This window comes from Pholis gunnellus (assembly GCF_910591455.1).
Source record: "Pholis gunnellus genome assembly, chromosome: 11".
Lineage (NCBI taxonomy): Eukaryota > Metazoa > Chordata > Actinopteri > Perciformes > Pholidae > Pholis > Pholis gunnellus.
In genome coordinates, this window is record NC_136538.1 from 19,664,419 (window position 1) to 19,688,930 (window position 24,512).

The 24,512-nt window shown below is 40.2% G+C and overlaps 2 protein-coding genes across 3 annotated transcripts; both read right to left on the bottom strand.

Annotated features, from left to right (window-relative positions):
• Positions 1–3,183: 3,183 nt before the first annotated feature.
• LOC306703163 (high-affinity choline transporter 1-like) lies at positions 3,184–13,252 on the bottom strand. 2 transcript variants are annotated; one of them, XM_079169031.1, is made up of 10 exons: positions 13,142–13,252; positions 12,503–12,619; positions 12,016–12,231; positions 11,549–11,665; positions 10,803–10,958; positions 9,620–9,768; positions 8,976–9,119; positions 6,820–6,973; positions 5,729–5,946; positions 3,184–5,464 (listed from the first exon to the last, which is right to left on the bottom strand). In XM_079169031.1, exons 3-10 carry the CDS (start codon positions 12,197–12,199, stop codon positions 4,904–4,906), a joined length of 1,683 nt encoding a protein of 560 aa, XP_079025157.1. In that variant the 5' UTR covers positions 12,200–12,231; positions 12,503–12,619; positions 13,142–13,252; the 3' UTR covers positions 3,184–4,903. The 2 variants fall into 2 exon arrangements, with proteins under 2 accessions (XP_079025157.1, XP_079025156.1); XM_079169030.1 differs by lacking the exon at positions 13,142–13,252 and having other exon boundaries at positions 12,016–12,213; positions 12,503–12,643.
• LOC306702713 (high affinity choline transporter 1-like) lies at positions 12,499–21,414 on the bottom strand (the record flags this gene model as incomplete). The annotated part of the gene is made up of 9 exons (XM_079168367.1): positions 12,499–12,619; positions 13,142–13,258; positions 17,464–17,876; positions 18,340–18,557; positions 18,674–18,827; positions 18,983–19,126; positions 19,651–19,799; positions 19,916–20,071; positions 21,231–21,414. 9 exons carry the CDS (start codon positions 21,412–21,414, stop codon positions 12,499–12,501), a joined length of 1,656 nt encoding a protein of 551 aa, XP_079024493.1.
• Positions 21,415–24,512: the final 3,098 nt, after the last annotated feature.

The window sequence follows — 24,512 nt, forward strand, 5'->3', positions numbered from 1 at the left end:
TGCCTTTTTGTCGGCTGTCTCACTCCTCCCTCTAGAATTTGAAAGTGCTTACTCATCTAATTTGTTAAGTGGTTTGTCGGTTGGCTTTTATTAAATTTAGGCTGGTGTGACAGCTGTCAATCAAAATCTGGTGCAGACTAAACAACTAGATCAATTGAACGAGCTATTTTTAAATCAATCTACTTATCCAATATTATCAAGAAAATGATCTTGATCAGTATGAATAATGTATACATTCATGCAAGATCTGGGTTCTGTGAGTTGCTGTGGTGAAACCAGAGATATTGGATGAATATACAATTTGTTATAAACACATGGAGACTGATTGTGTTTTTCTGTTGAAATAATCATGAAGTGTGGAGAATTACAGTATTAAGAAGCATTATTTAGTAGAATTTATAGCACCCCTAGTGGTGAATAAAATCGTCACAATGATGAGAATGTAAATTATGTTAAGAGTCACAATATATTTACCTATGGAATGTAATATAGGTTTACAGGATGTTTACTTATAGAAGATATTATATGTTTGCAATAAGTTTACTTGTAGGAGTCTTTAACATAATCATTGGAAGTATTGAATCAAAGTATAGTCACATAGGTTAGGGGGTTCTGAGCCATGAGGCAGAGATCAAAGGGGAGATAGGGTCAGTGAGGAATGCAGAGGACAGGCTCTTCACGACCATATAAGGGAATAGGTCGAGGACCAGAGACATCAAAGGGGACATCAAAGGGGACACAGAGGAGCTGGACAGATGACCAACAGAGCAGGAGGAGTCCGGACGACTTCAACCAAACACTGAGCTGATAACTGGCCAAAGCCATTAGGGGTTTATTGTATTTCGGCCAATCACAGAGGCTGATACTGGACATTTAAACATTCGGACAGAGACTTTTAAATATAGGATAGTTGCAGAGAGTTTTGGGTTCTGTTCGCGCCGTTACCACTCGGGAGTTGACCAGCTGGGCTGGCCAATTAGGTGGGGCAAGTGAGGACTCAGCCCCAAGGGACATATTGATATCGATAGAGTAATTCTGTCTGCAACTGTTCTAGCTTCTCATGTTAATTAAATACTTTTTGATTGTAAGCCGGATCCAGTTCATTTTTGGTGGGACTTTGCTGCAGAAAGTTAGCAGCAGCAGAAGTCCAGCGGCCTGGCTCTCCCCTGAAAAGGTCTCCCCTCGACAGAAGTCAGTAGTCAGACCATGGAAAAGTACTGGGGAATAATGCAAGGTTACAAAACGTCTGCCAACGACACCTCTTCTGCCAACCACACCTCTTGGCGCTCAACTGAAATTCAAACAATTTAGAGACTGTCAATCATTTGTTAACGATACCTTCTGGGAATACATTGCACAATGCTCCGGTGTCTTGAAATCTGCACAACATATTACGGTTTTACAACCGTCATGACGATGTAAACAGAAGTGTTTATAATCTGTAGTAAAGTGAAACACATCAGTCTGGTCATAAAGAGTACATTTGAGCTTCTGTGTCTCTAAAACACTAATACAGTCTATTTTTGGGGTCAAAAAAGAAAAAACAGTGTGGCTCTATTTTTGTGTCAGTGTACATTAAGCAGTGCTTCAATTCTGATATTGAAGTGCCTTGCCCTTCGGTCAAGTAATTCCTTGACCAGCGCAGATTTATTTTGATTTAATTAAATGAGGTGTAATTCAGTGATTATGACAACAAGGACAGACGAAATATTTTGAGGAAATGCACCAATCCACACAGCTCTTCAAATCATGTGAAGATGGCGCATGTAACCTATGGGCAGAGATTCCATCCTTAAATAGGCTAATACACATCTGATTGAGATCACCATAAGGAAAAAAAGGAGGGAGAAGATTCACTCTACTCCCACCTGGCCTCGATCTCGAGACAGCATGAGACCTGTTAAGGCTGGAAAACTGGATCTGGTTAAAAGCCAGAGGCTGTATCTGTGTATACGATAGCAACTGAGAAAAACTGTAAGACAGAAACTCCAGTGTTTCCAGCCGAGTATCATGGCAGATTGCGAAATAGTCATAAAATGCCAAATCTATTGGTTTCGTTTACATTTTTTTGGCTGCACCCACCAAGGCCAGGTTCCCAGCCTTTTCGTGGGAAGAGGGTTAGGTGGTGAAATCAGGATTACACTACAGCAAGCCAGAAATGCTAAAATACCTATGAGATCATTTATCATTAGGTTTTAAATGAGTCTGGTTGGCTTCATCTACATGTAGGTTTAAGCGATACAAGTTATATCTAAAAGAACGACATGATAAATTTCCACAACATCGCTCAGGAGGAAAACAAGACCAATGAAAAGTCAATTAGGATCCTTTTGTGTGATGGACACTCAAATTAAATTCTTCCATGTGACTATGCAACACTCAGAGCAAGTGAAGTAGTTTTTAATACCAAAGTGTGCAGGAGGGGAGGAGAGACCAGACACCGCCTTGTGGTTTCATTGTTGTGGTTTTGTTGCCTAAACCTAACTGTATGCAGTGATTTTAAGCCCAACCGTGATGTTTTTCCAAAACCTAATTAAGTAGTTTTGTTGACTAAACTTAACCTTTGCTTTGTCGTCCCAAAAGAAAAGTAATTCAGAGCGACACGCAAAATACGGACTATTTGTGTCCCTGTATTAGTAACTAATTGGTGCTCTAGGTTGAATAAATTGTGTGCTCTCGATACAATATTGGCTCAGTCTCATGCTCTCTCACTCTGAATCAATATTAAATCAAGAGCACACATCACTAATTCCTCCATGACACCTTCCGGGCTCCGTAGAATTCTTCTCTTTATTCAGAATACTTGGTGCACTCGGTGAGTAAGTGGAGGTCTGTCTCAACAGCTTGCATTTTTCTCAGTGAGAGTAAAGCTTGTGTTGGTAGCCATGTTTGTCTTTGTCTGTGTTTCATGCAGGTTGTGTTCTCTCTGTACATCAGTGATCTCTCCCTCCCTCTCTCTCTCCCCCTCTGTCTCTTTGTCTCTCTCTGTACCTCTCTCTCTCTCTCTCCCCCTCCCCCTCCCTCTCTCTGTGTCTCTCTCCGTCTCTCTCTCAATAAAGAAAGCAAGCTCAAATTCAAAATCGGTTTTATTTAAACACTCCATAAATACAAGGCAAAATGCATATTTGACAATAAAAAAATAAATCTTATTTCCAGTCATATATCAAGACCTGTTTCATCCACATAAACACTTGTCAAACATCCTCTAAACCAACACAGACATTTCAGCTTCTTCCCTCCTGCACTCTGTGTGTGTGTGTGTGTGTGTGTCTGTCTGTGACAAAATGGGCCAGCAGCTGGGATGTCAGCTAGGGTAATGTGAAGCATTTGTATCACCGAGGTGACCTTCGTTAAGGTATATGGGCCCCAAATGCTCAAAATTAGCTCTGGTAAGAGAAACTGGGAAAATCTGAAAAAGATAAACTTTTGTCTGAAGGTTCTCTAGAGACTAAACCTCCAAACAAATGCCTAATCAATGTTGTGGATTGAGTAAGAGGGTTGTAGGATTGCTTTTGGGAGCGCAAATTATACAATGAAACTCATTTCAATCAGGAGAGACTTGTTTTATAGTTTAACAATGATTTATTACACATGCATGAAATATGAAAAGTGCAAAGTCTTTGGCGATTGGACTCCATCCTGAAGTACTATCACCGAGGGTAGGGATACTGAGGTCCAATAGGCTTAATCCCCCAAAAGAAATGTATTTATATGAATAAATACCTTACCTACTGCTGTGGTGAATTTCCTAAGAACATAGAAAATTAGTCAAGAGAGAATTCAAGGCTAGAATGTGAGTGAGTAGATGTTAGACCAGAGGAAAGAGGTCAAGTTTAGTCAAAGCAAAGGATAGAGGAATGTCACGACGGACTGCAGACTAGGATAGGTTGGGTCAGGTTAGACCGTAGATACAGGATAGTGCGGGTCTAGATAGCCCATAGTGAAGTATGGTAGGATTTCAACAAATCCCGAAATATACGGTGGGGTCGGCCCTGCGGAGGACGGGATAGGTGAGGGTCAAGCTAGACCGCAGACAAGGATAGGTTGGATCAGGTTAGACCGCAGTTTAGGATAGTCGGGAGTCACGTTTAGACCGCAGATCAGAATAGGGGGGTTCAAGGGAGAACGCAGAACAGCATGGTTGGGGGTCTTGCTGCCTCAGCACAACCAGACCGGGCCGCCCGGGAAACTAGAACGTATGTCAAGCTTTTGACAGGTCTCACAACATTCGGACCGCGAAACTAGAAATGATGTCATTCTGACTGCGAAACTAGAAATTGTGTCCTTGGACCGGTCTCTTTTCACTTGGACCAGGAAATGAGAAATAGGGCACCTCAGACCCATCTTTCTTTTAGGAATGGAAAGCGGTCCCGTCAGACCAGGAAACAGACACGTTAAGCCAGGTCACGGTCACCTAGGAAACACAGTTACGTTAAACCAGGTCACGTGAGACCAGGAGATTGAGAAACAGTGTTAGACCAATCAGATTGGGAAAACGGTCGAGTCACACCAGAGGAAAATAGAGTAAGATAAACACAGCAGGGAGGGCACGGTATTATACCGTGATGAGAGACTATCCATTAGCACGCTAGAGAAATATCTTTAGTGTTATTAGAAGGAACATTTCCAGAAGGATATAATGCTATCCCCTGCTATGAGTCGATACTAATAATGTGACCTACCAATAACATAACAATCGAGTGAACATGTCACCACCACCAGTTATATGCATTCCTTACCGGATTTTAAGGCTTCAATGATCTTTGATTCTCAAGGATGGTGTTGAGATTGGGGATAAGTCCCCGTTTTTGAAAAACCCAAATACAGTACCTCAAATACTCCAAAAGAAACCGCTTGCATGTTGATAATAATAATAATCATTAAAGTACTGCACATAAAATCTTTAACATGTGGTGGTAATCATTGGCTCTAATGTATCTTGGTGAGATTCTTTTTCATCAAGCGTCTCCTTCTCATTGTATGTTTTGCTGTCATCGCTTAGTGTCGGTGGTTGTGCTGAGTGCTGGGCTTTCACTTTGAACAAATCCCACTTCTCAGGAAGCAACCCTTTGTTGAAAAGCACAGAAGCCAGGTAGGAGAACAACAAGTTGGCAGCGATGGCAGACAGCATGGCGATGGTCTTCACTGGGGAGTACTGAACATAAAAGCCATCCTCGAGAGTGCATCCTGGGAAGTGTATGACTGGTGCTACCCCTAGTGATGACTCTCCACTGAGCAGTCTTAACACCAACCCTGTCGACCAGCCCATAACAGCCCCGTAGAAGTTGGATATGTTGAAGAAGAGGACACAGACGAGCTGAGAGAAGATCAATATGTAGCACACTTCACAACCGAGGAACACCATCCAAATGATACTATTTTTAAGGTTGGTAAGTGATGCACCGATCAAGCCTGCCACAACCACAGTAGCACGGATCACCCACTGGATTTCTCTCTGTGAAGCCTGAATAAAAAGGAAATAGCAAAGATAGATTTGTTTCAGAGAAGTAATGGAGGTAAGGTTTTACATTCTGACCATCTTTTCTCATTCTACCCTTCTACTTGATCTACTGCCCTTTTGCTCCACAATGCACATTCATTACTTTTATTTCACTCGCAGTCGCTTCCAACTCTTAGTTAGTTTCTCATTCAAGTCTTTGAAAAGGAAGTTTTGCCTCCTGTTTTTTTGAGATGTAGCAATTTAAGAAACATTCTTAGTTGTTCACACCTGAGGCCTCAGGATAGCCTTGTAGATGTTGCAAGTGAAAATGGAGGCTACAGACAGCAAAGCAGAGTCGGCTGATGACATAGCAGCGGCAGAAATGGCTCCGGTGCCGGTGATAGCGACAAAGGTTGGGGTGAGGTAGTTCAGGGCGATAGGCATGACCATAGCTCCCTCCCCACGTTCCAACGGAGATGGAGAACCATAAGAAGTGAGGTTCCAGTCTGGCATGTAGACAGATGATAAACAAAGAGAGAATGAAACATATTTCTGACCAGCTATGTTCGCAGGAATTTAACAGCTTGACCATTTTTGTGTTTGAGTTCAGTTCAGCCTCTAAATGATCTCACTTGGAGCTCCGCTTCCTTCTATCATTTGTCCCCATGTCTCTCTCCCTCTTCCACTAATATCTGTGCGTTAATGAAGCAGATTCACAAAGCCTTGGAATTCGCACAAATTGGCAGCTCAAATTTTGCAATTTTAAAGTATGTGCTTCAATTTGCAATTGTGTAATTTGCCGGTGCGAATTTGCACCTAATCCTGTCTTTCCATTAACTTTGTATATAATGTTGTCCGCCAAATGAAGCGCTGGACTAAGTCCAGTCAGGAAGACTTCCCTTTTGCATGCTTAGGCCTGTAGTTCCATACTTTCTGCCACACAGTTCAGACATGCTCACTCTTAATCTCCATGCTGTCATTGATTGGGGCTTTCAATCAAGACTTATCATCTCACACAACATCTGTTATACTAAACAATTATCTTTTCTCCATTCATTTGTCTCTGCTGATTTCAATGACTTCCTATTCTGTCTTAACACAGTTACTTGTTTCAGCTTTCTTTGGGAACTCAAATGTCTCGGCAGTTAAACTATTATTTCTTTTGGTCTTAAACATCTCCTCTGATCCAATCTATGCAATCTTCAATTGACTATGCTAGGGATTCTTACCCAAATGTTGAGAAGCACAGCATTAAATGTAATAACTTCTGTGTGATTTGGTTTAATGCAGTCATTAACTCACACACAATGTATGTACTTTTACTTTAGTTACCATCTTTTCAATAAAAATCTGTTCATGTCTTTCGAAGCTCTTATTACCTGTGGATGCAGCCACTGCCCCGATCAGTATAGGAGGTATTCCAAATATGATAACAGTGAAAGCCCCAACAAAGCATGTGGTTCTAGCCGCCGATGTGGAAGTAGCAGACAAGATCCTCTGGTGGAAGGCTTGGGTTCCCAGGCATCCCATTGACTTGGAAGTAATACAGTCATATTAATTGTTATTCCTATTGAATCTGTGAAAGTTGAGATAGTCAATCACACATCATATTTAAGTAGTTTAATTCATTAAGACAACCATTAGATAACAATTGAACTGAGTGCTCATCATTTATCAGCACTGGCAATCTTCTAGGGTCCTTCACATGGTAACCAGGGTCTGGTAACGCACAAAACGTTCTTGTAATGGGTAACAAATATGGATTTCTTAATTTGCGTGCATGGGTATGGTTAGAAATTGATCAAATCTAGGTGGGCTGCGGGTTGAATAAACAGGAGAAAGAAGAAATCAAAATAACATCTACCAATGTCGTTTTATCAATCCAGGTGCATCAGTTCCCAAAACTGGACCGAAGCAGGACTCCCAATCAACCAATCTAGCACTGTGTAGGGTGTTTTTCACAACAAGTTCCCTGAATGATGTTTTTTTGGCCTACTTCGTTTCCCTTCGCTTTTCAGGGTGGAGAAGGTCTGAAGAAACACTTAGACCAGTGGTTCTCAAACTGTGTTTGTCACGCCCCACTTTGGAGGAAGAAAAATGTTCATGCTCCACCGCCCCAACAAAATTGTAACAAAATGGTCCATGTTGAACTTTTATTGAAATAACATTTTGTGATGCCATATGCTCACACATTCCAGAAGAATTTTATTTTAAATATGAGCTTTAAAATGTAGCATTCTGGTGTACTCTGAGAAGAAAATTAAGTGATAAGACATTTACTTTTAGCAAAAAACTAAATTATTATTCAGTTTATAATCAGTATTTCAGCTCTATTATTATTAACCTTTAAAAGTTTGTCATATAAAAACAAAGATAGCAAGAGTAGCGAGAACCATCGCCTGTACAAATAAAGTGATTAGTTTTCATTGAACCCTGTTACTGTATGGCTTAATATTAACTTCTACTGTTACTGTACAGCTGTTAGGATTGTGGCCTATCTTCTATTTGCAATTAAAATGCATTCAATCCAGTTCAATTATTTAAATGAAAATGATAATCTACTCTTAGACCTCCACCTTTATCCAGGCCCAGCTCCTTCACATCTCAGCCCTGCGTCAAGCTGCGCTACACAGACAACCTCCTCTCCCGGAAGCTCTTTGACCTCATCATCTCATCAGTATCTGGGCCTTTCGTTCTACTTTGAGTTAAAACAAACAACCTGCAAACAGATCCGCCGGTGTTCGGGTTTAACGTTAATGAGTGACCGCGTGAACTGAACCGGAACACGGGGTGGGGGCTGCATGTTTCATCACGTTACGTTTTTTCCTCCTAAATCGCGATAATGACGAACGCTAACAGTCCACAAGGTTCCGCATGCAGTGAACGTTAACTTAACCCAGCAAGTGTGAACTGTAACGGTACTTAACGTAACTTAAACTTTAACGGAGGGAAAGACGCTGTAGACATCTTAACACTGATTGGCTAAGACTCGACACGTCACATCAAAGATGTTTTATTGTGAAGATCACCACATCACCTTTTCTCCTCGTCTCACTCCAATCTGAGAAACGCTGGCTGGCCAGTTGACCCGCCCCCACCCAAAAAAAATTAAAAAAACTCTACGGATCTACACGATTCACGTGGACGATATATTTTGATTCAAAACTGCGAATTTCGCAGAAAAGCGACAAGTTTGCAGATATGAATCAAATTCTGCATTTCCCCTCGCGCCCCACTAGAGGGGCGCGCACACAGTTTGAGAACCACTGACTTAGACCATTGTGGGACATTTACAGTACATTTTCCATTGCTTAATATTCTGTCAGCGAATTGAATGCAACTTGAAAGTGACAATTTTATTCAAATGAGGATGATAATATTTGAATCATATTCCTGTGAGTTTTCATGAAACACTTATGGAACTGTTATTATACAAATCAATAAAGCCATTTATTGTATGTATCTAGCTGCAACATTATACGGAGGCTGATCTATTTACACTGGAGCAAACCATAATTAGATGTCTTGAGCTCACCACATATAAGAAGGTATCGATAGAGGTCCAAGCAAACTTCCTCTCCAGCATACCAATCCAGGGCGCCTGAAAAGTGTTGTTCAGGGCCGTCTGAGTAATGTCCACATGGGTGGGGTTTATCAGTACAAATGGTAAACAGACACTCTGCAAAGACAAAGAACACATGACAGCAACTAAAGGAAAAAACAATCATTTAAACAGCAAAATAAGGCAAGGTAAGCTACAGAAAATGTGTGTGTACATTTCAATATGAGAAACAAATTCCTTCTAAAGACAAAACATTTTTTTAATATTCGTATACATCTGCATTCCAATGCTATCCATTAAAACAGCCCCAGAAAAGACCTTTGCAAAGCTCATAATGTAATAATAAATCATTTTTTAGGACATCATTGTTTTTTATTAGAATATGTTATCAGCATCATTAGAAAAATATGATTCAACCAAATAGATCACCACAAACTGTAGGAATATTCTTTAATTGCACAACTGCTGTATAGGATTTCATTAGAACAGTGTGTTTTCGTTCCAATTTTTTCTGCACTAATGAAGTATGATTAGTCACAGGTTGTTCCAAACACAGTCAAGAGACTGTTGCTTCGTGTTTTCCTAAAACGTATAGCATAAAAGTATAGTATCCTCACCATGGTGATGAAAATGAGGATGACCTGTATGATGTCTGTGTATGCCACAGAGTAGAGGCCGCCCAGCAGTGTGTAGACAATCACCACAGCAGTAGAGATCCAGACGCTCACAGAGTAGGGCAAATCCAAAATCACATTCATGGTGGCACCTGAAACACATACATGCACCTGTGGTTGAAACTTGAGAAGATATCGCACTGACTTAGTTTAATTCCCAACCTACATGCAGCCCTAACCCACATAATAATCTTAATGTTTTTAAACTTAAGGGAAAAAACATATCCTTGCTGTAAAATGGCATGGTTCACATATTGGGAACAGCTCAAAACTCATCATATACATAAATGACATTTGACTTGCATAAAGTAGGAGCCAGGGATCAAACTACAAACCTTGTGGTTACAGGATGACCCACACTACCCAACAAGTACAGCCACCATTTTTGTACTATAAGTCCCCATAGTGTGATTGTGCTTAAAAAAGAAGGTATGAATGAATAGTTTGGGTATTTTGAAGTGGGGTTGTAAGAGGTACTTATCCATAGTCGGTATATTAACAACAGTAGACGGTGGTTGGTGCGTCCCTATAAGCAGACAGGAGTACCAGGAGCAGCATAACATATTAAAGCCACCTAAAAAAATCTATATCAGTTCATGTGTACACTTGAGTATTTTCCGAAATGGAACTGAATTAAAAGTGAAAGTGGCTTTGAAGATTGCAGCGATAATTTTCCATTTCAGTTCAGTTCCCTGTCGGAAAGGACTGTCTGACGGCAAGATAAAGTGGTAAAAATATTTGACACAAAGCGAACACTTAAACACATTTTTGTTATTTTTTTGGGAGCCTTTCTTTTTGGTGGCTAAAGTATGTTTTTGTGACCCTGTCCACAGCTGTATATTGCTTTGCTCTCGTGTCGGTAATCCTCCCCGTTTCCTTAAACTTGAGGCGTGCCGACCTCCATCTACAGTAGGATAAGTACCTCATACAACCCCACTTCAAAACACCTGGACTATCCCTTTAATGTAGCGAAGCCTTTTCATTGCAACCCTGGGTTTAGACTCATTCTTCACTTGGACTTAACTGTGCTTCATCGTGGACTCATGTCAGCTGCTCTTGACTACAACTCTGACTGTTAAAATAGAAACTACAAAGAAGTTGTAGGTAAAGTGCTGATATACCGTACCTAAGCTGATTAGTGTTCCAGCCAACCACAAAATATCACTTAGAAGTGCACCCAGTGACTGAATGGCTGTGAATGCTTTTCCATACTTCATCTGGAAAGGGTCCAACACGGTCACATATTTGTTGTCTCTCATTGGCTTGATGAACACAAGGCCACCTGAATAATAAAACAGACGGATAGATTTAGCAAATGCAAGATGCATACAGTCAAAATAAGGCAGACGGGGAAACCGGGAACAGGACGAGCCAAACTGGTGGGTAGACATCACAAAAGAGATGGCTGTAAAATGATAATTATGAGATGAATAAATGTCAAACACCTCTAATTTACTATATATGATTAGAATTGTATTTAATTCATGAGGTCGGACAAAATTTCTAAAATCTTGAATCACCAGACAAGAGGAAGTCAACTAATTCATCCAAAGAAGGCCTCTGTGGGCCTGTTATGTTCCCCCCCCCCCCCTTTCTTTCTCTCTCTCTCTCTCTCCTTCCCTTGTTTCCTCTTCAGGTGCCAATCAGGTGATTGATTTCCACCTGTGCAGGTCAGTCATTTCAAGCTGGCCAATCAGCAGAGTGGGGCCCAGCATAAACAAAAAAGCCTGAAAAACGTTTTCAGTGTGAGCATCTTTTATCGTAATGAATGGGCCCAAACTATTTCTTTTGATTGAAGCAATATCAGTTTTTGTTGTATGAAATATGCAAACATGATGAAACTTCTCTTGATTGTAATTCTTTAATACTTACCGAAAATAAACGTAAAAGAATATGCTGCTAAAAGGATTACCACCGACATTAGTCCCATAGAGGGGGTGTATATCATCTCAGTTATGCCCATGATGAAGCAGCCTCCAACCCACGTGGCTACAGGATGGACAGATGCATACAAACACAGAAATTAGTTCACAAGAGAAACCAGTATAGAGAAAAGTACATGCATACAAAAGCAAATATTTTTTTCTGATGCTGTAGAATTCAGTTAGTCACCAACCCCGTCTTCTAGAATTTCTGTTTATATAATACTAATTTGTTTTCCCATTTATGTTGTGGTAGCAAACGTGATGGCAAGTTGGAGTATGTTCACATGTCTAAGCAGGCTTTAGCTACTTTCCAGTGAAAGGAATTGGCAACACCGCCTGCAGGTTGTAAAGGTCGGACAATTAAATCCAGTTAAAGTGCCATCTCCTCTACCTATCTACAATGTAATGCTTCACCTGTCATTGTGAAGATCCCCACCACCTTTTTTATGCTTCGGTTTCCCAACAGAGCCATCTCCATTTTGTCTGCCGAACTTTTGTTCTCCTCCTTTTTGGACTTGATTGAAGCCCAGATGCCGACTCCGAGAACCAGCAGGTAGAAGAGCAGCATTACTATCAGTCCGGGAATGTTGACAGCCATGCTGAACCTGAAGACTGGTGCAAGCAGCAAAACTGTTTGACAGGGAAAATTATATTCTCTAAGATGAACGATAAAACAAAATAAATTGTGGTCTTATGTCCCTTGAAGTCACAGCATTAGAAAAGTAATTTCTGTTTTCAAAGTATGGATTTTAAAATGAGATTGTAGGTTTAAATTAAAAGTGCTCTCCCCTATTAAATAAAACACAAAGTTTTGTTACTGACAAAGTCTGATTTTAAAATATTAAAAACATGTAAAACTTTCTTTTTTTAAACATAAAAATACCAGGTTGTAGACTCTTACCTGAGGTCTGATAGAAGTTCGGTGCTGCAACAAGACAAGTATCCAAAAAGCTGGATTACATTGAGAGGGGCCACTGTTTGAATGGGCCACTGCAGAGTCTTGATCTCAACCCGAGAGCTGTTGACACAAGACAGTTCAGAGGTACCAATGAACTGAAGAAGGGCGGGTTTGTAGATACCTTGTTGTGCAAGTCTGATGAACAGTGACAAGAAATTCTTCAAAGTCATTCTCTGCTATGCTGGATGCCTGACAAAAATATCCGCAAAGGTGAAACCAAACATCCTCAGGGTTAATTATACTGTTTTTCATTCTTTCATTCAATTGTCAGCTCAATATCCAGACATGGATGGATGGTGACATAACCACTAAATGCCTCAACCGTTGACCTAAATACAGAAATCTCCCAACATCCATAGTATCCTGTTATTACACAAAGTAACAGCTTGTCAACTGCCAGAAATTACATAAAACTTTCCAAGTGATCCAGGTCAACTGAGATTGTAGGTTTAAATTAAAAGTGCTCTCCCCTATTAAATAAAACACAAAGTTTTGTTACTGACAAAGTCTGATTTTAAAATATTAAAAACATGTAAAACTTTCTTTTTTTAAACATAAAAATACCAGGTTGTAGACTCTTACCTGAGGTCTGATAGAAGTTCGGTGCTGCAACAAGACAAGTATCCAAAAAGCTGGATTACATTGAGAGGGGCCACTGTTTGAATGGGCCACTGCAGAGTCTTGATCTCAACCCGAGAGCTGTTGACACAAGACAGTTCAGAGGTACCAATGAACTGAAGAAGGGCGGGTTTGTAGATACCTTGTTGTGCAAGTCTGATGAACAGTGACAAGAAATTCTTCAAGTCATTCTCTGCTATGCTGGATGCCTGACAAAAATATCCGCAAAGGTGGAACCAAACATCGTCAGGGCTAATTATACTGTTGACTTAATATAGAAATCTCCCAACACCCATAGTATCCTGTTATTACACAAAGTAGCAGCTTGTCAACTCCCATAAATTCCATAAAACTTTCCAAGTGATCAAGAGTCAACTGGATTAACAGCTTCAAGATTATTGGCACTTCTCAGTCAAAGCTTCTACACCCTTGATGCAAAGTTTTAAGCCTAAATATCATTTAAATTGGTGAGTTATAATCAAATTCCCCTCTGTACAGTTGTAATTTTTTTTTTCGAGACAGTTTCAAGTGGAAATTTTTTGGCACTTGCGTGTTGGCTTCATTTTTTAACACCGGAGATTTCCACGTATCTCATATATCTGATTTGATCATATCCAAGGTTGAATATATATTACTACTTAATTCATTCCAACTGAAATCACTTTTAGATGACTCTTTTTATTATTCAAATCCTACTGCTCCTGCCTCTAATTAAATTACAATTGCACTACAGACTTCTATCACTACTTCTGATCTTTAGATACTTCTCTTCTCTTAATAAACCGCTGAGGTCTTGTATTTGTCCAAATTAATCTGGGAAGCTTGATAGAAAAACTGGACTGGACTATTCAAATCTTGATCGAAGAAAACAAAACAGATATTTAAATTCTAAAAGAACCAGGTTGACCAAAAACAAATGAAGGATGATTCCATCGCTCTTGATTGTGATACGGTGGACGGGGACAGAAATCTCTGAATCCTAGCTGACATCACAAAGGGGCCTCGTTCTACTAGAATTAACTACTAATGTTATGCACTCAGGACTGGAAAAGAAATCACTGACAAGCTAATGTTTAAATCACCCCACCTCCCAGATGGAAATGTATCCTGTCCAAATGGGGTTTAGTTGACTTTTAATTGAAATCTAATATTACATTAGCCGTATCACTTGGCACTGAAAAAAATGATACTTTGGACTAACTTAAAAAAATCACTCTTAATTTGTTACACGTAATTTTTTTTAATTATTATTATATAGTTATATTTTCAATTTGGTTGAAAGCAACATTTTTGTAAAGTAAAGTAAAAAGATGATTTATTTAAAAGACCACACACCATTTTTCACTTAGTTACAACTTAATTTCTTTATTTGGAAAAAACAAAATTTTACTATTACATCCAAGTATAATTTTTACTTTCAAATAAACTAATTAAATCAATCTAATTTTGTTACACGTATTTTTTTTGGTTTTTATCAAGTTATATTTTCAATTTGGTTGAAAGCAAAAATTTGGACTTGGATCTAAATCCAAATATTGCTTTGGCCAAAGACAAAACTTTACATTCACACATCCAGGTATAGTTTTTTTCAAATAAACTGATTAAATTACTAATTTGTTACAAGCAATTATATACATTTTTCCCAAGTTAAATTTCTGATTCAGTACAAACAATACAACATATCTTGTATAAAATCATACCTAAATCAATATATTTTCTTTAGTTACAAGCCAAAACTTAACTTAATGCAGGTCAATATAATATATTTAGCTTTTTAACAACTTAAGCAGTAAAGCTTACCAGTTTGTGTTTTACACATCAACACTTGAGGAAAAATACACGGTTTAAAAGTGAGGAGGGTGCATTTCATCACAGACGCATTCGTCGAAGGGACTGGCGTGCACGTCTGAAATGAGGTTTTAGACTCCTTGATTACACGTTCAACAGTTAACGAGCTGTGGAAGCTCGTGCGGGAGTTAGGGCAGGCGAACGGACGTGACCTGTGTCAAATTACGTTTTGTTTGTGAAATACTAGCTTTAATACACAGGGTATAGCACTCACTGTAACGTGTCATTTGCTTTCAGACAAACTGAAAAAACCCAACAATAAACTACACATTTCCATTAAACCAATGTATAAATGCACTTTAAGTCAATGACACAGTCGTTTCACGGTATACCATGCACATTTAAGAATTAAAAACAGTATACAAAGCCAAATAACTACGTTATAACCAGTATAATTTTACGAGGTAATTGTACAAATTAAGTGTATTTTGACAGCATGATTTACTGTTAGCTACTTACCGTGTTCGTGTCCTGAGTGTGAGACGACAACACTCTATAGGTGCTTGTCAGCGGCTGCAATGTTTTAATATTCAAATTGGGGGGAAGAAAGACGTGACGTGCGAGTCCAACTGGTTTTGGCAGCAAGTCTGTTCTTTGACGTGCACTGTCTGTGGGTGGGCCATATCCTGTGCACATAGCTTAAACGAGGGAGAAAGTACAGCTGCCAACCTTTGCCCTAAACTTGAGTCTGTTGAGTCTAGGGACAAACACAAAACAAGATTCTACCACTTATTATTCTGAAGAGAGACATTTTGTTGAGCGCACTTTTCATTTCTCAGATGTTTTTAACTTTTTAGCATAAAAGCATGCTCTCTTTAATATAGAGTACAAATCACAGTTATCCTATAGACAGAACTTGAGCAACACGCTTGTTTTGTCTCCAACTGTCAATGGAAGGAATACAAGGTTACCGCAGGACGGACAGCTTGTGGCTGTGCTGGGTATTGACTATGAATATCCTCTGGGCTCTTCGTTGGCTCCAATATCATTAAAGCTCGGTAGATGGGTACCAATGGTGTTCTGGACTTTAATCATCTGCTGTAGAGCCCTCTTGTCCTGCTCCGTGTATGTTCAATGCCGGTTTGTAATGTTTCCAGTCTGGATGCTTTCTTGCTCCTCTGTATAAGTTAACAAGAAGTGGGAACAGGAACTTTGAATTCTTACGATTCCTATAGAAATATGCAGGGCTTCTTTCACCCGGATGGAGATGTGTGATGACCACGTCACGTTGTTTGTGATGCAAACACTGTTCACTTGCTCCACCTGAGCTCCAGGGGTGTGTGTGTGTTTGCCTCACTTTTTTCTTAAATCAACAATAAGCCCGGTTCACCGACATTGAGCAATAGATGGAACTCTGAGCACCACTCTGCAAGATGGTTGATTTCCTTTCTATATTAAGTCTCTATGTTGTTTGTAATCAGGCCGATGATGGTAGTGTCATCTGCAAACTTCACAACAGTTCTCTTCATGTCTGGGGTTGCAGTCGTGGGTCTACAGCGTGAAGGTGAAAGGGCCGAGCACACAGCCCTGCGGGGCGCCGGGGTTCAACACTGTGTAGGAGGTGTGGACGCCAATACGAACTGCCTAGGGGTTGTTTGAGAGGAATGCAAATAACCAGTTGCAGATTGTGCTACTGAAGCCCAGAGTGCTATTTTACAAAACAAATTTACAAAACAACATTCTGATGTATGTGTTGTTATTTTCAAGATGTGTGAGGGCTGAGTGGAGGGCAGTGAAGAAGACATCCTCTGTGGATCTGTTGGCTCTCTTTGCAAACTGGTGACGGTGCACCTTGGCTGGGAATGTTTTTTTTGATATGCTGGAGAACCAGTTTGTCAAAGCACCTCATCAAAATGGGGGTGAGTGCCACAGAGTGGTAGTCGTTTGATCCAGACACTGCAGAATTTTTAGGTAGAGGGACGATGGTAGCTCTCTTGAAGCAGTTGGGAACACTCTCCTGTGACAGTGATATTTAAAAAATGTCAGTGATGACATCAGTTAGCTGGTTGGCACATGTTCTTTGTGCTTGAACAGGGATGATAGCTACCAAATGGAGATTGTATGAGTATTATTTGACAATTAATTAAATGTATTTATTTTGTTACACTTACAGAAAAATAATAGTCAAAAATGAACAGAGAAAGAAGACCAAAACCGATTCCAGCTGGCAAACATTGTTGCATGCACACACCCCTCTCTCTCCCCGTTTCCTGTCTGCCTCTTTGCTGTCAAAATAATGTGAATATGCACCGCTGCCCCCAAAATCTTGCTTCAGCTTGTATCTCACGCAAGGTATGGTTTTGCTTAATTAACTCGCTGTACTCATCATAGGCTCTGAAACTTCATTGTCACAAATATTGTCATTGTTGCCTTTGACGCTGTATGTTGATGTCTGTTGTTTTGGCAACTGTTGGACTTTCATGTTCAACGCATCCCACTTCTCAGGAAGCAGGTTTTTGTGGATGAGCAGAGAGAACAAGTAGGAAAATAAGAGGTTGGAAGCCAAGACAGCCAACATGGAGATGGTATTCACTGGAGAGCGTTGGACATAAACACCATCTTCAAGGGTGCATCCTGGCAAATGGAGGATGGGCGGTAGCCCAATCAACGGCTCTCCACACAACAGTCTTAACAGCAGCCCTACCAGCCAGCCCATAACAGCCCCATAACCATTGGAGATTTTAAAGAACAGAACACAGACCAGTTGAGGGAAGATAATAATGTAGGTTATCAATGTGCTAAGAAACCAAAACACGATGGTGTTGGTATTGACACTGGTGAGTGATGTGCCGATCAAGCCTGCTCCCACCACACAGCCACGAATCACCCACTGGATCTCTCTCTCTGATGCCTGGGAAAAGAGAAATAGAAAAAAAATGGCAGGATGAGCTAATTATCCAATCTACCACCTGTCTCAACTCAATCCTATTCCTGTTTGCTCCTACTCCATTTTTCCATTATCACAATGCTCATTTCCTTCCTTCCCTCCTCTCCTCTCTTTTCTTCTTAACCTATCCCAAAATGTGTGTAGTGATTAAAACACTGCTGTAGTTAATGCTGCATTACTTTAGCGGATTTCACCACCGTGGGCAGAAAGACTAAAAGAGATAAATTTTCTCAAGTGTTTTGCATAGAGGTTATATCCATTAACCTGACCTGCCAGATGGTTTGCTTCACAGAACCATCTGAGAAGTATTCATTGGAAACCGTTGAAAGAGCAGGAACATTCACAAAATACACGGCAGGGGATTGGAAGAACCATCTGTCAATCTAACTCTGGCTTATGATTATGAAAACAACTTCAAGGTTGTGACCTGGGTCCTCAGGATGCTCTTATAGATGTTGGAGGTGAAGATGGAAGCTGCAGCGAGCATGCCAGAATCAGTCGACGACATCACGGCGGCAGCGACACATCCAATGCCAATGATGGAGACATATGTTGGAGTGAGGTAGTGCAAGACAATGGGCATTATAAGAGTTGCCTCCCCACGTTCAAATGGAGATGGAGAACCATAAGAAGTCAGATTCCAATCTAATGCATGGACAAATGTGTACACAGTACACATTGAGACACATTAAGTGGTTTAAAGGGAAGTTGCATGCCTTAACAGTAAGAAAAAAAAAGAGTTTTGATTGGGAATAAATTACCTGTTGATGCGGCCACTGCGCCAATCAGGACAGGAGGAATTGCAAAAATAAGGAGAATTGGAGCAGCAACAAAACAGTTGATTTTAGCTGTGGCTGTGGAACAGGCAGACAAAGTCCTCTGATGGAACGCCTGATAGCCTAGGCAACCCAGAGTCTTTAAAGAAAAGCAATGTCAATTTAACACACCATAAAAATCACAACCATTTTCCAAATTGAGACTAGGAATACAACACAGGCTTAGACATAAGGGTTGTGGCTCTGCACATGTTTTCTTTTTTTTTATAAGCAATGATGTGATCTTCCACTTACCAAAACAAAACAATCGTCAATCCATCTCCAGACTTTGTCTGCTTCTACTGTACCCAGCCAGGGAGCCTGTAAAGTGTTGTTGAGGGCCGTCTGAATGATGTCAGAGGAAGAGGGGCTCATCAGGACAAAGGGGACACAGAACCACTGCAGAGACAAGCAACATAATATTGAGGCACCCACCCAGATTTCCAGAACAGTACATAAAGGTGATCTGATGCTTCTAATGGCGAGTCCACATCCTTTTTCAGCAACAAAAATATGAGAATTTTCCATAGCTACTCACGCTCCTCTTTAAAATGAATTGAAGAAGTTGACACTGACCATACAATGTGTTTACGTTTTTTACTTGTTGAAAAAACCCGATCTTTCTCCGACTTGAACCTGTGCTTTTGTTGTATAAACTAAACATATGGCTACCAAACACCCTTAACACATAATTAGCAAAACAAGTTAGTAATATATGAACATAATTTATAGGAGACAGACGTTTTATATTTTAGCTTCTGTTGCCAAAGAAGCAACAATCCTCTCGCATGCTGATACCTGTTTGTTAGTCAACGCCCCTCACTCCGTGTGTGACTATCGCATGCTTGTTTTATGAGAGTAGAGACCATAAACCTGCTCTAAAATACGAGCAAAACCTGTCACCAGGATGTGAGAAAACTTACCAAGCTAATAAACATGAGGACAAGCTGTATTACATCTGTGTAGGCCACAGAGTAGAGACCTCCCATTAGTGTGTAGATAATGGCCACAGCAGCAGAGATCCAGATGCATAAGATGAATGGTAAATCCAGAATCACACTCATGGTTGCACCTGTGGAAACGCAGGTGGCAATTATTCATTGTTGTGCAAATTACAGTATTAAACATGTAAACATCTAATATTTTTTTAATGTAATAATCAGTTTTCAACTGTAGGGGCTTACATACCTAAACTAATCAGTGTTGATGTCACCCACAAAATGTCAGTTACCAGTGCGGCCAGAGCAAAAAGAGCCATCGGTACTTTTCCATACTTGATCTGGAAAGGATCCATCATGGTCACATATTTTTTTTCTCTCATTGGCCCAGCGAAGAAAAGACCACCTAATTAATGAGACAAGGACAGTTTTTATTAAGTAACTCACACAGAGAACATGCAGAACACACTTAATGTGAGGCAGTAGTGGTAACCACTGTACCATTTTACCACCCGTGATCTGCAATTTTGACTGCTTGACATACTCAATACAATGTTGGCATGCATCATTTTCCGTAGAGTACCTCTGCATGCTTATGAATGTTAACATTTTGGACTGGATTAACAGTTCTAGACAAACGAGACTGTCGAGAATCTAGTGAAAGAAATGTACTCAGATGAGATACATTCAGTGGCAATTTTTGCAATGTTTCCTAATCTGGAAATAATCTCTGGTTCCATTCGTTAGGAGGAAATTCCTCTTGAACAGAACTGCACATGCCAAAAAGGTACAGTTCATGGGGGCGCTTGCATGCAGCACAACAAAATTGTACAACTTCAACATTGTTAGTTGTGTCTGGCAACACAAATAAAACACACTACACTTTAGTAGTTCAAAACAGACTTACCAATAATCAAACTTAGTGTTTCTCCTATAAAAAAGCTGGAAACCCAGATTAGGCCCTTTGACGGGTTGTACACCATTTCTGACGTTCCAATAATGAAGCCTCCTCCAATCCACGTAGCTGAAAAATGAAATAAACATATATGAAAACACACACACATACACACACCAACAAGTATGATTGACATTGTTTCACGCTCTGTTGAGTTGTTCCCTTTGTACAGGGAAAGTATACCCTTTGGACTGCAGATCATATTAAAAACAGCAGTTTTGAATGTAATTAGCTAAGGTTAAATTGTGCATGGAAATGTGTTTCAATACTTTCAAAGACAACTTTTTAACAAAGTTAGGTTTAGGAACACTGTCAGAAATGAGTCTCTTCACAACAGCACTCTGGGACATGCAGTATTGAACACCAATCTCATGGTTGAAAGTCCTGTGTTTGTTGGATCCATTCACCTCCCCTCCAGCCCACCATTAGTGGTCTTTGTCAATGCTCATACGCAACTAGCTCCTCTGACCCATTGCATAGTCACATGGATGCATTTCATTTGTCTGTCAACCATGAAAAAGGATCTTTATTGACTTTGCCTTTACCTTGTTTTCAATTCTTATCCGTTATCATTGTCATGATACTGGGCTGCAATATAAGGTGAACTCACCTGCAGTGGTGAAGATCCCCACAACTCTACTGATGCTTCGGTTACCCAGCAGGGCCGTCTCCATACTACCACCTGGAGAATTGTTCCTTTTCTTTTTGGACTTGAACGAACCCCAGATGCCAACTCCAAGGATCAGCAGGTAGAAGAAAGCCATTACTATTACTCCTGGGATACTGACAGCCATCCTGAACCCGACACTTGTTTGACAGAGTGAGATTGTGTGTTGACAGAGTAATGACCGTACCAATGAGATAATATTGCCTTTTTGTCGGCTGTCTCACTCCTCCCTCTAGAATTTGCATCGCACGCACTAGCTCTCAGGTCTTTGTCCCACTGAGATCCTCTTTAGGCAGAGAGGTCATACTTTTTACAGGAAGTCATAATAATAATGTATACATTCATGCAAGATCTGGATTCTGTGAGTTGCTGTGGTGAAACCAGAGATATTGGATGAATATACAATTTGTTTTAAACACATGGAGACTGATTGTGTTTTTCTGTTGATAAAGAATAATCATGAAGTCAGTAGTCAGACCATGAAAAAGTACTGGGGAATTGTTGGGGAAAATCTAAATGACTAATTATAAGGTGTGCTTTAAAAGCTTGGTGTCCTTATGTGTCCTTGTTGTGTGAACTGCCTCACCACAGTTGTTTAGTCTATGCGAAAGAACACTCAGCAGCATGTCCTGGATTGAAATGATAATAAGGACTGTGGGAGCGTTAAGATGGGTACAGAGCTATGTTATGAGAACATAGCCTCCTGACTACTACATGGCGTGGAAGCCATTTTGTGTGTGTGTTATGCTTTCGTGACGTATTGCCTGTGACACTGTATTGTTTACTTGGTATAAATATCCGAGGCTCAGAGTCAGACCTCTGAGCAGCCTTGATCCATGTATACTGTATGTGAATCAACTCTGTCTCCTTCTTTGCAAAGAATAAATGTTAACTGATTTATGATTTTCCATTCGGTCTTGCGTGAATTTTTCTAACAGGAATAATGCAAGGTTACAAAACGTCTGCCAACGACACCTCTTCTGCCAACCACACCTCTTGGCGCTCAACTGAAATTCAAACAATTTAGAGGTCATAAATCATTTAGTGACGATACCTTCTGGGAATACATTGAACAATGCTCCGGTGTCTTTAAATCTGTACAACATATTACGGTTTTACAACTGTCATGATGATGTAAACAGAAGTGTTTATAATTTATTATAATATATATAATAAATATAATAATATTTTTGTGTCAGTGCACATTACGCAGTTCTTCAATTCTGATATTGAAGTGCCTTGCCCTTCGGTCAAGTAATTCCTTGACCAGCGCAGATTTATTTTGATTTAAATGAGGTGTAATGCAAGTAATTCAGTGATTATGACAACAAGGACAGACGAAATGTTTTCAGGAAATGCACCAATCCACACAGCTCTTCAAATCATGTGAAGATGGCGCATGTAACCTATGGGCAGAGATTCCATCCTTAAATAGGCTAATACACATCTGATTGAGATCACCATAAGGAAAAAAAGGAGGGAGAAGATTCACTCTGCTCCCACCTGGCCTCGATCTCGAGACAGCGTAAGACCTGTTAAGGCTGGAAAACTGGATCTGGTTAAAAGCCAGAGGCTGTATCTGTGTATACGATAGCAACTGAGAAAAGCTGTAAGACAGAAACTCCAGTGTTTCCAGCCGAGTATCATGGCAGGTTGCGAAATAGTCATAAAATGCCAAATCTATTGGTTTCGTGTACATGGACGTTAATTGTCTTTTTTTTGTGTCGCTCAGGAGGAAAACAAGACCAATGAAAAGTCAATTAGGATCCTTTTGTGTGATGGACACTCAAATTAAATTCTTCCATGTGACTATGCAACACTCAGAGCAAGTGAAGTAGTTTTTAATACCAAAGTGTGCAGGAGGGGAGGAGAGACCAGACACCGCCTTGTGGTTTCATTGTTGTGGTTTTGTTGCCTAAACCTAACTGTATGTAGTGATTTTAAGCCCAACCGTGATGTTTTTCCAAAACCTAATTAAGTGGTTTTGTTGACTAAACTTAACCTTTGTTTTGTCGTCCCAAAAGAAAAGTAATTCAGAGCGACACGCAAAATACGGACTATTTGTGTCCCTGTATTAGTAACTAATTGGTGCTCTAGGTTGAATAAATTGTGTGCTCTCGATATAATATTGGCTCAGTCTCATGCTCTCTCACTCTGAATCAATATTAAATCAAGAGCACACATCACTAATTCCTCCATGACACCTTCCGGGCTCCGTAGAATTCTTCTCTTTATTCAGAATACTTGGTGCACTCGGTGAGTAAGTGGAGGTCTGTCTCAACAGCTTGCATTTTTCTCAGTGAGAGTAAAGCTTGTGTTGGTAGCCATGTTTGTCTTTGTCTGTGTTTCATGCAGGTTGTGTTCTCTCTGTACATCAGTGATCTCTCTCTCTCCCTCTCTCTCTCCCCCTCCCTCTCTCTCGCTCTCTCTCTCTCCCTCTCTCTCTCTTTGTCTCTCTCTGTACCTCTCTCTCTCTCCCCCTCCCCCTCCCTGTGTCTCTCTCCCTCTCTCTCTCAATAAAGAAAGCAAGCTCAAATTCAAAATCGGTTTTATTTAAACACTCCATAAATACAAGGTAAAATGCATCTTTGACAATAAAAAATAAATCTTATTTCCAGTCATATATCAAGACCTGTTTCATCCACATAAACACTTGTCAAACATCCTCTGAACCAACACGGACTTTTCAGCTTCTTCCCTCCTGCACTCTGTGTGTGTGTGTGTGTTTGTGTGTGTGTCTGTGTGACAAAATGGGCCAGCAGCTGGGATGTCAGCTAGGGTAATGTGAATCATTTGTATCACCGAGGTGACCTTCGTTAAGGTATATGGACCCCAGATGCTCAAAATTAGCTCTGGTAGGAGAAACTGGGAAAATCTGAAAAAGATCAACTTTTTTCAGAAGGTTCTCTAGAGACTAAATCTCCAAACAAATGCCTAATCAATGTTGTGGATTGAGTAAGAGGGTTGTAGGATTGCTTTTGGGAGCGCAAATTATACAATGAAACTAATTTTCACAATGATTAGTGGTGTTTAAAAGGAGAAGAAAAGCAACAAAATTACAGCCAAGATTAAGATGAGTCAAAATAACTTGACTTGACTTTATGTGGGAAAGTGTGAATATCAAGCACCCTTGTTGTTTAACTGACAGCTTACTTATGATGTTGCTGCAGGAGAAAAGGCCAGTATGGGTATGTGCGTGTGTCTCGAAAGAGTAAGTGGAGAGTT

What these genes read in the sequence shown, in the direction of transcription:
- LOC306703163 (XM_079169031.1), bottom strand. Translation starts at nt 12,199, where the DNA reads ATGGCTGTCAACATTCCCGGACTGATAGTAATGCTGCTCTTCTACCTG. An exon ending in GGGGATCTTCACAATGACAG is followed by an intron (nt 11,666 to 12,015) that starts GTGAAGCATTAC and finishes TCCATCCTGTAG; the next exon opens with CCACGTGGGTTGGAGGCTGC. An exon ending in AGGCTATCCTGAGGCCTCAG is followed by an intron (nt 5,465 to 5,728) that starts GTGTGAACAACT and finishes CTTTTTATTCAG; the next exon opens with GCTTCACAGAGAGAAATCCA.